We start from the raw sequence: 10395 nt of genomic DNA, 5'->3' as shown, positions 1-10395 counted from the left end.
TAAAATAAAAATGATAAAAGCCAACCGAACCAAAATAATATCAACAATAATAACAATACATCAAAATAAAAAATAATAAAAATTTAAAAAATATAGATAAGAACCAAGAGACGGAGCCGGGACTGAGCAGCAGCAGGCCCAGGAATGCGCTGGGTCGGACGTAGGATGGCAGCACCGAGCTGCAGGCGGACGCCTATCACCATTGTTTTTGTACAAGAATAAAGAAATAACCATCAAAGTTTGGGCTTATTCCATCCCCGACCTCTCTCCGCTCCGGCTGTAGGGCTCCTCTCGGCTGTTACCCCGTTGCTATACGCCTCTCTTGCTCACGTTTGCTGCTGTTTGTAGGTTTGCTGCTTTAATGCACTGGAGGCGGCTGTGGGGTTTTTCCCCTTGCAGCAGAAATCAGCCCCAGAACGAACAGCGAGCTGCTGTGCGGAGGAGTGGGGCACAAAGCGGCACAGCGCAGTGGGAGTGGGGCTGGGAGGGGGGTTTTGTAGGGTCTCCTGCCCAGCAATGGGGCCGCACATTGCTGGCACAGGTATGCACAAGGCCCGGCCCCGTTCCTGCTCGGCAAGCCTGGCTTTGCCCAGATTGCTGTTCTTCTGCCTGCGTCACTTGTGATGGCGTCGGAGAGCGGAGGTTTCCTTCCTGTGAGCTCACACTGCAGGCTCAGCGCTCAGCTGCAGCTGTGAGGCTGCTCAGAATTAAAGGCTGTGCAAGGACGGCTTCATCCTACAGGGATAGGGGGAATACGGTGGGATGGCTCTGCCAGCAGCCAGCCCTAAAAGGGAGTTAGGGGAATTTGCATCCTCTAACGCTGTCAAACCCGTGGGTGGGCAGGGAGATGGGGATGTGGGGATGTGGAATATGGGATACGGGGATGTGGGGATGTGGGGAAATGGGGCCATAGGGACATGAGGGTTTGGGGAATTGGGAAAGGGAGGATATAAGGATGTGAGGAGGTAGGGATGTGAGACAAGTGGGCACACAGGGACATGAAGACGTGGGGACTTGGGGACATGGGGACATGGGGATGTGGAAATATGGTGACATAAGGATGTTGGGACATGAGGACACAAGGATATAGGAATATGGAGACTTGAGGATGTAGGGACACAGGGATGTGGGCACGTGGAGATGTGGAAAAGTGAGGATATGGAGATGTGGGGAAATGGGGATGTGGGACGTATGGGCACAGAAACATGAGGACATGGGGATTTGGGGACTTGGGGAAGGAGGGACATGGTGGCATGGTAACACAGAGGCATGGGGACATGGGGACACAGGGGCATTGGGGACGTGGGGTCACGTGGACACAGGGACGTGGGGTCATGGGGGTGTGGGGACGTGGGGATGCCATGGATGCTGCCCAGCCCTGCTGCCCACCCAGCTGCACACACACAGCCACGCAGAGGCTTTGTTTGGTGGTGGCGGTGATTTTGGGGCAGTGCTGTGGATTAGCACAGCACGGTGGGGAGGGGTGTGGGGGATAAAGGTCCTGGCACTCGCCGTGCTCCAACAAAACAAAGCAGCAGATGGTTCCAGCTCCGCATAATGCGCAGTGAAAAAAAAAAAGGGGGGGGGGGGGGTTGAACCGGGGATGAAACAGCAAATGGGGAAAGGGAGGGAGAAAGGAAAGAAAAAAAATAAATAAATAGAAAAACCCTCAGCAAGTGTCAGAGCAGAAGAAAGCTGCGGAGAAAAATGGCAAATGTTACAAAACAGGCCCCAAAGCCCAGCACAAAGCTCTCTCACTAACATCTGTCCCACGCAGCCCCTGTCCCCATTGCTGTCACCTTTAGCCTTGCTCAGGGCCATGGGGCCGTGACCCCAGCAGGCAGCACGCGCTGGGGACTGCAGGGACAGGAGGTGGTGACACTGCACGGGGACCAGGGCTGCTCCTGGTGCTGCAGTGGGGCTCTGTTCCCATTGCAGCCATTGGGCCCTTGGCCATCCCGCAGGATTCTGTGGGTTTGAAGTTCTTTTTTCCTAGATATATTGAGACCAGCTTCAGATTTGTCTTCAGAGAGGGCTCAGAGGATTCCCCAAGAGTTTTTGCAGAGAGAAGCGAAACAGGAGCCTGCAGCATGTTGCAGTGTGAGCTCAGCCCCATATGAGCCAGCAGAGAACCCACAGGCTGCACTCAGCTGGCGGCTGAGGTGGGCTCCAGCTCCAATGAGGGCTTTAATAGGGCGCTGCGTTTTGGGGGTGCCCATAGGTGCCCTGGGTGGCAGGGGTGCCGACGTGCTCCTGGGCTGGAGATATTGGGGTGACACGGCACCAGTTGCTGTGGCAACTTGGGACAAGGGTAAGCTGTCCCCTGGCGTGGTGATGCCACCTCGGCGACAGAGGGGACCACGAGGACCCTAAGCTGGGGTGCAAGTCAGCACGGCCTCACGGTGATGCCACCTCGAGGCAAAGGACAGAGGACGCACGGGGACCCCAAGCACCGCGGTGATGCCACCCGCACGGACACGGCTCGCATCCCGCGTGGGGCTCCTGACCGCCGCAGCCGCTCGGCACCGACCCTCCCCCGGCTCACAAAGAACGGCAGTCCGTCCGTCCGTCCGCCCGCCCCCCCGGGGCCGCCCCCGCGCCGCTGCCCAATAAACGCGGCCGCATTTGAACGGGGCGCCGCCTCCGGTAGCCACGCTCCGTTCCGTACAGCTCCGTTCCGCTGCGCTCCGCCGCGCCCGCAGACACCGGCACGGCGCCGGGTGAGCACGGGGAGCATCGGGGGGAGGTTGGGTGGGGGGCCGAGCTCCTTCGGTTCGCCTACCGGGACACCTCGCGTCGTTCCGGGCGGGCTGAAGGACGTAGCGAGCTGCCGGCGGGGGGCTGGGATGGTGACATCGCTCCCTTGTCATTGGCGAAGTCCCCAGACGGCAGCTGGTGGGTGAGCGCGGGGCTGGGGGTGAGACCCTAAAGCGGAGCCCCTTAGGGTCAGCTGGAGCGAGGAGCTGGGGGTAAGGCTCTGGTTTTTTTTTTGGTGTGTGTTGCTTTGGGATGGCGCGTTGGTGTTTGAGCATCTTCCGTGTGTCCGCCGTGGGGGTGCCGGTGTGTGGCACCGTGATTCAGCACCCAGTCGTGTCCTCGGGGCTCCGTCCCCGCTGCTCTGCACAGCTCGGGAGCACCGCTCGGGTGTTGGCCCTCATGGGTGTCTTCCAATTGGGGGTGTTCTGTGATTCTATGATCCCTAGAGTTTGGATTTTGGGTGGCCCTGTGCGGAGCCAGGAGTTGGCCCCGATGTCTTTAAGGATCCACTCCATCTCGGGGTGTTCTGTCATTCTGTAGTTTACAAGGTTTGGATTTTGGGTGGCCCTGTGTGCAGCCAGGACTTGGACCCCACAATCCTTACAGCTTCCATCCTACTCTCACTATTCCACAACTCCGTGACCACTGGCTCTGTGGTCTCAGTGCCCACGCTCTGGGTTTCATCCCAACGGGGGTCCCCCAAGTTGTGGGGCACAGCCCCATGGCAGCTTGCAGAACCCCAGCAGATGGGAGCATTGTTTTTCCTTATTGAAAGGACCCATTACAATGCAAATCCTGAGGTGCTGTGAATATTCAAACCTCTGTGCTGCTTTGAAGCTCTTTACATAAATTTATAGCTCTTTATTTGTCATCGCTTCCTCGCTAATCTGCGGGTTTGTTAACAGCATCATCCCCTCTTGCTGCCAGTTCTGGAGGGGTTGGTTGTGTTTTGGGGGTGAGAGGTGGCACTGAGGGGCTGTGGAAATCATTGCAGTGCTCAATGGGGAGGGGGAAATGCCAGCTGTAGGGTTGGCTTTGGGGTGACTTTGGGGTGACCCTTGGAGAGATGGGTGCGTTGTGGTCATGGACTGATGGTTGGGTGCTGTTGTTGTTGGCTTTTTCTCTTTCTCGTTGATTTTTTTGTCCATTGGGCTTTTGGGTATTGTTCAACCAAGGAGATGGTGGGGCCTGAAGTGGATTAAGCTCAGAAATCGCCCCAAAAGAGGCAAAATAGGGGTCTGTGGTTTGAGCAGGGAATGATGTCAGCTCAGCCCCAGCTGTGCTGTGTGAGATGATTCATTAGGGAAAGGAGATAATAAGCTCAATGAGACAGCTGACCTTCCAGAAGAGCTCCAGGGTCCCGTGTCAGTGGCACCTTGGAACAAAATGCTGTGCCAATGCCTGGGTCCCAGCCTTGCTCAGCACAAGGTGACATTGGCCATATTCTGCAGCTGCTGATGTTCTGGCCATGGCCATGTGATGGAGCTCCAGTGAGTGACCGTGCGCTGCTGGATGCCAGGGCTTGGTTGGGTCACAGCAGTGACTTGGTTTGGGTGCACAGAAATGCCATCCTCATTTCTGTGCAGCCTGAGGGGAGGGATGCAGGCAGAGCAGCACTGGAACAGCACTGGGAGAGGCTCCTTCCTTGCACTCTTTGCTTTGATAAGCAAGTGCTGTGCCAGCTGCGGTGTGCCATCGATGGATCGGCCATGTGCGGCTCCAAGGCTAAAGCCTGGAGGTTGGGATTGGCTCAAAGTACTGAATTACCACGTTAGCCTGTATTGCTGGGGTTAAACTGAGCTGGGAATGGCATTGTCAGCCTCTGTGTTGAAGGGGGTGGGTGCAAAAGGGAGGAGAGAAATGCTGGGGGAATTCCTTATCTCACCATCCCAAGTGTTTGGCTGCCAAAGGCTTGCCATAGGGGTGGTAGAAATAACAATGATAACAACAACAAAGTGCAGCTCACCTAAAGCTGCCCACTCTACCTGAGTTGATCATTTTGAAGGACTTAACGAACCCAAACAAAGTGACCCCCATTGGAGCTGAGCCCCTCTCAGAGGGGGAAGGAGGGGGGCCCAGCCCAGCTGCTGCCCCGTCCCCAATCCCACCACTCCCAGCACCTCAGCTGCTGCCCCATCTGGAGCTGAGACGAAAGGCTGTGTGCTCTCAGCCAGGCTTTGTGCTCCCGTTCCCCCTCTGTGCCCCCGACCAGCAGCTGGGGCTCAGCTGACCCCATTATCCCCATAGCAGTGGGATGGCTGTGCTGCTGCCTCCCAGCCCGGCGGTAGGAGGAAGGCGTGGGGTTGGGTTGGATCCTTCTCCCCGAAGCAGTGCTGAATAATTCAGGCATCTTGGGTCACCTTGCACGGCAGCTGCCTAAGATGGAGGTTGTGCGGGATGCGTGCGGGACCGTGGCGCTGGCTGCCTGCAGGTAGGAAGGAGGGGGATGTCCTGTGCCTTTATTCCTTCCTTTGTTCATTTGTAGGCTGGGGAACCTTAAATCCCCCCCTTGGCTGCATGGGGATTCAGTGTCTGTGTTCACAGCCCGGTGTGCTCTGGCCGTCCCTCCCTGCTGTGCTGCTCCATGGCATTGTGGGTTCATTCCCTGCTGGATTTATGGGCTTCCATCCCTCCTCCCCCAGCATCCCTGGGCTCACTGGGGTCGGTTTAGCAGTGGGGGGCTCAGAGACCCCAATACTTGGGTGTGCACTGGGAGGTGGCACTTAGCTCTGTGTGCTGCCTGGCTGGGGGAACTGGTTTTGGGGATGTGGATGTGGAGTCAGGGATGGTCTGTGGGGGACAGGTGGTAGCTGATCCCAAAAGTTCGAGGCTCAGAAGTGCCTGGGAAGATCCTGGGGCTGGAGGCACTGCAGATGTGCTGTGAGCATTGGGGCTGCCATGCAGCTGTGGTGCTGGTGCCTAATGTGTGCTGAGCCCTGGGTGCAGGTGGGAAACAGGATTGTTGGGTGAGAAGCAAGGAACCAGTTTGCTGCCTTCCCTCTGCTGGCAGGCATTTGGGGTTTCAGGTGCTGGCTCCTCCTCTGCACCCCAGGTTGGATGCAGATGCGCTGTTACTATGCATCAGGGACCGGGCTGCTGTGTCTCTCCTGTGGGGTTTCCTAATTCCCAGATTCCTGGGGTCCCTGGAGGCTGCTGTGTGGGAAGGAATGGTGTTGGGGGGTGGAATTGGGCTGCATCTCAGGTACAGCCCTATAGCCTGTGTCTGGGCTGCTGGCATGACCCTGCGGTTGTGTTGTGGCATCGGTTCTGCTGCTGAGCTCCTGAGCCAGGAGGGAAACCCTGCAGCCAGAATCAAAGGATGCCAGCCAAGTCCTCAGTTTGAACAGGAAATTTCACTCCCCGCTCCCCCTCCCAAAATAAATCCCTGGGGTTGGGATGCTCCACATTCCAAATCCCAGCACTGCCGCCTCACAGTATCCTGCGCTCAGTGCCAAGTGCTCCAGGCAGGATTTGACCTCAGGTCCCTGCAGCACAGCGTTGTGACATGGGCAGGGCAGTGACCCAGCATGGATGTGTCCCCTGAGCACATGCCAATAACAGGAGAAGTGCTGCTTTGGAGTGTGTGCTGTGCTCCCACGTGCGATGAGATCCATGTGCAGAGGGATGCTCATGACTGGATGATGGCAGCCGTGTGGATTTTTGGGGTGTAGCCCCCAGAATAGTGGCCATGTATACCTGCAAATCACACAGCGAGGTGCAAAGTCTCCAGATCCTCACAATGTTTTTCCACCAAGCCTTTGTAGTGTGTTGCTCCTGGCTTCACCCAGGAGGCTACTGGGGTGGCTTAATGCAAGCAAACATGGATGCAAATGGTATGCACCATGGAGCAAAGCTGCCTCCATGTCAGCCCTTGGGGTTTTCTTTGTGCTGTGCCGTGGGAATCCTCACCTCTGTGTTTTTCCCCACAGGTGAGCCTGGCAGGCTATGGGATGGATGAAGCTGAGCAGGACCAGTATGAAGCCCGTCTCAAGGAGCTCTTTGACAGCTTTGACAGCACGGGCACGGGGTCGCTGGGGCAGGAGGAGCTCACTGACCTGTGCCATGTGCTGCACCTGGAGGAGGTGGCCCCAGCACTGCAGCAGACCCTGCTCCAGGGCAACCTCCTAGGCAGGGTAAGGCTGGGATTGTATTACTGTGTGGACGTGGTCCTTGCTGTGCACATGATAAGGATGTGTTTCATGGAGTTATGGAATGGTTGGATTGGAAGGGACCTCAATGACCCCCATCCCTGTCGTGGGCTGGGTGCCTCCCTGCAGCTCACGCTGCCCATGGACCCATCCATGGCTTTGGGCACCTTCAGGGATGGGGCACCCAAAGCTTCTTGCTTTGGTCACTGGGCTGTGAGGAGCCCAGCTTCAGCCATGTGTTTGCACTGCTGCTCCATCATGTGAGGATTGGGTGAGCATGAGACAGCCTCTAGAAGGTGAGCTATAATGGGAGAGGAGAAAACTGCTGACTGTAATGTTTGTCCCCATATGGAGCCAACTGCACTGAATTTCTTCCCACCAAAAATTCTTCAATGCCATCACTTCATGTTCAGCATTGCTTGTGCTGTCTCCAGCCTTAAACACTTCCTTGGGTCTTTGGAGGGTTATAGGAACCTAAAGCCAGGGCTGGAGCTTTTGGTGTCAAAGAACTGCAGAATGGTTGGATTGGAAGAGGCCTTAAAGCCCATTCAGTTCCAACCCACTGCCATGGGGGAGCTGTGAACAACAGCTATGGTGGGGGTGCATGCCACCATGTTGAGAATGCCAGCAGACTCCATGCTGGCCACCTGAGCCACCTCCCATCTGCATTTCCTGGTGTCCCCATGCAGCTGTTGGTAGGAAATGGCTCCTTCCTCCTTTGGGGCCGCAGCATCCTGCTGGCTCACAGATCCCCCAGCTGCTCCGTGCTTTGCAAATTGACTTTACGCTGTAGTTGTGTCCTCATAGATGGAAGCATCAGGGTGTCGAGCCCTGCTGAGAGCCCTCCAAGTATGGGGCAAGCTCACCCCATCCCTCCTACAAGCCGGCTTCCCACAAGCTTGGGCCGTTCCTATTTTATTTTCTGCTGGGGAGATCTGCACCTGCCCGTGGGCACGCTGCTTTGTTCCTGGGCTTTATTTCTTGGGGAGGCTCTGGGGGGGAGCGTTTTGTCTGCGGAGCGGCGGGGAGTTGGCGTGGCCACGTGCTGCCTTTTGTGCTGGGACTGAATGCTGAGGGCCGGGGGGAGCATCCCCACATCCCAGCACCAAGGAGGTGCACGTGCTGCTGCTGCTGCTGCTGGCTTTGTGCAGGCTGCTGGGGATTATCGCTGCAGTCCGGTGGGGCTGTGCAAATCCTTACAGCACTGCTTGGCCATCCCCAGTTCCTCTTCTCATGCCATTCTGCAATGCTTGCAGCAATTCCTGGCATTCCTGGGCACTCTGCCTGCTCGCCCCTCGTATCGTGTCAGTGAGCAGCTAACGTGAAGCAGCACTGCAGGGAGAGCATGGCGGCAGGGATGTGAGCTGTAGAATCACTCAAGTCGGAAAAGGCCCCTGTGATCTCCATCTCCATGAGTGCCACATCTCCATGTTTCTGGAGCTGTGGGGTTGGGCAACGTTAGGCACCTCCCTGCGGCTGTCCTTGGTGGCTGTCCCTTCTCAGCCCAACATGGCCCTTCCCACGTCCTGGTGCAGACAAGGAGATGTGATGCTGACCCCAGCCCTATCCCAGCAGGGCACACGCATGCTGCCATTGTCACCCAGCATAGCAGAGACAGGCAGTCCTGCAGCTCCAGGTCCCAAAATACCCCGCGTTCAGCCAGGCGTGTCAAAAAGAGCATTAAACTTTAAATGCCCTCCTGGCGTTTTGCTGCTGCAGACGTTCTGCCTTTGGCTCATACAGGCTTTGGCAGGGCTGGCTCGTGGCTGAGGCTGCTTTGGGAGGGCTTTGTCCAGTGCTGATGTCACTGGTGCTTGCTGCATGTCATTGGAGGAGGGTGGTGCTGGGAGCAGTGGCAAAGCCTCACTTTCTTTAGTGTGAGCTATTTTGGAGCTTGTGGCTTTGCTGTCCCGTGGGTTTCCCTGCCTGGCTTGTGCTTGAGCACAGCACTAATTCTAGCAGCTGCAATTTTCTAGGCATGTTCTCTGTACATCTCTCCAGCACTCAAGGTCGGATGCATGGCACAAGCAGACGCTGCTTTTCCTGGCTTGCTGGCTGCTGGGATTTGCTTGATGTTCTCCAGCAGGTCAAACAGGAAGGGAGATACCCCCAGCTCTCATGGTGCATCCATCCCAAAGCCGGGTGCTGCTGCCCCAAAGGCACTCAGGCTCTCTGTTGGTGCATCCGTGTGCCACCTCCTTTGCTCCTTGGCTTTGCAGGAGCACCATGTTCAAGAAATACACAGATGTAGTGCTTAGGGATGTTGGCTAGTGGGCAGTATTGGTGGTAGATGGGTGGTTGGACTAGATGATCTTTTTCAACCTTAATATTCTGTGATTAAGGGCCACCTGTGAGTGTGCCTCTTGTGTCTGTGCTGCCCATTTGCATTTGAAATCCAGGAGCACTGAAGGATTCCCAGCCTTGAAGCCTAATCTTCCACGAGCTTTTGGCTGTGGTCACGCTCAAATTGGAGCCATCTGCCCACGTGCAGCTGCAGCCCTGTCCTCCTTGCCCTCCCCTCCTTCTCCCCTCTGCTCCTGGTTCAGCTCCACAGCTCATCCCATTTGCACAAGTGACACCGAGTGACTCCTATTAATTTTTCCTCGCTGCTGCCAGGGCCCAGCCAGACCCTGTGCCTGACCAAGGGGTGGCTCTGCCTGCTGTCCCCAAGCAGATCTTGAGGGGAAGGGGGACATGTTATTCCAATGCTCATCTTTTATTCATGCTCCTTCAGTCTAAAAGTCAAGTTTTTTTTATCGGGTGAATTCTCTTATCTCTGCAAACTGTCCTTGTGAAACATGCTAGTGTTGTGAAATGAGTGGCAGCAGTTAGTATTCAGAGAAGGCAATCCCTGATGAGGTTCTGAATTACTCCAGGCGTTCAGGAAGGCAGCAGGGATGGACATGGGGCTGCGTGGTGGGGTCACTGTCTGTGGAGACGTCCAAGAGCTGTCCAGAGGTGTGGCACTGAGGGATGTGGGCATGGTGGGGTGGGCTGGGGATCTCAGAGGTTTTTTTCCAATGATTCTGTGATTCACACTTGAGCTTTGCTGCTCATCCATTCCCTAACAGCATTAAAACCTGCTCTGGCTGCAGCTCCGGCAGCACCGCATCCACAGCACTTGATCTGCCAGCAATAGCATCCTCTGTTTCTGTAAACATAAAGCCCCTCGTAGAAGGCTAAAAATTCTCCAAGGATTTCTCCAGCCCCAACAGACAGCCATGGCAGCCAGCTCTGCCTTGCTGCTGAGCCCAGCTGTCCCCAGCCTTCCATCTCACCCTGACAGCATCTCCTGGTGCTGGCGCGTGGCTGGGATTGCTCAGATTCCCCTGCGTGGCTGCAAAGGACACTGAGCTCCTCTGCAACTGAACCATAGGGTTGAGTTGGGAGGGACCTTTAAAGGCCATCTGATCCAACTTCCCTGCAATGATCCTTGTGGATCCACTCCAACTTGGGATGCTCTCCATGGTCCTCTGGTTGCTATGGACAG

General features: G+C 56.2%; 1 protein-coding gene across 6 annotated transcripts in view; it reads left to right on the top strand.

Moving 5' to 3' along the window:
* The first annotated feature begins 2636 nt into the window (after window positions 1–2636).
* Window positions 2637–10395, top strand: part of NIN (ninein) — a 54092-nt gene continuing 46333 nt past the window's right edge. For 4 of the 6 annotated variants that reach the window (XM_031602286.2, XM_031602287.2, XM_031602285.2 and 1 more), the window contains exons 1-2: window positions 2637–2720; window positions 6687–6890. In XM_031602286.2, coding sequence (XP_031458146.2) covers window positions 6708–6890 — 183 coding nt within the window. In that variant the 5' untranslated portion in view covers window positions 2637–2720; window positions 6687–6707. Of the gene's footprint in view, window positions 2721–2746; window positions 2970–5129; window positions 5189–6686; window positions 6891–10395 lie in introns of those variants that run through there. The other 2 variants (XM_090141932.1, XM_090141933.1) reach the window with 2 other exon arrangements.

The sequence above is a fragment of the Phasianus colchicus genome, chromosome 5 (genome assembly GCF_987193195.1).
Source record: "Phasianus colchicus chromosome 5, bPhaCol1.hap1.1, whole genome shotgun sequence".
Classification (NCBI taxonomy): Eukaryota; Metazoa; Chordata; class Aves; order Galliformes; family Phasianidae; genus Phasianus; species Phasianus colchicus.
The sequence above is the reverse complement of the archived record's forward strand: the minus strand, read 5'-3'. Positions and strand labels throughout refer to the sequence as shown.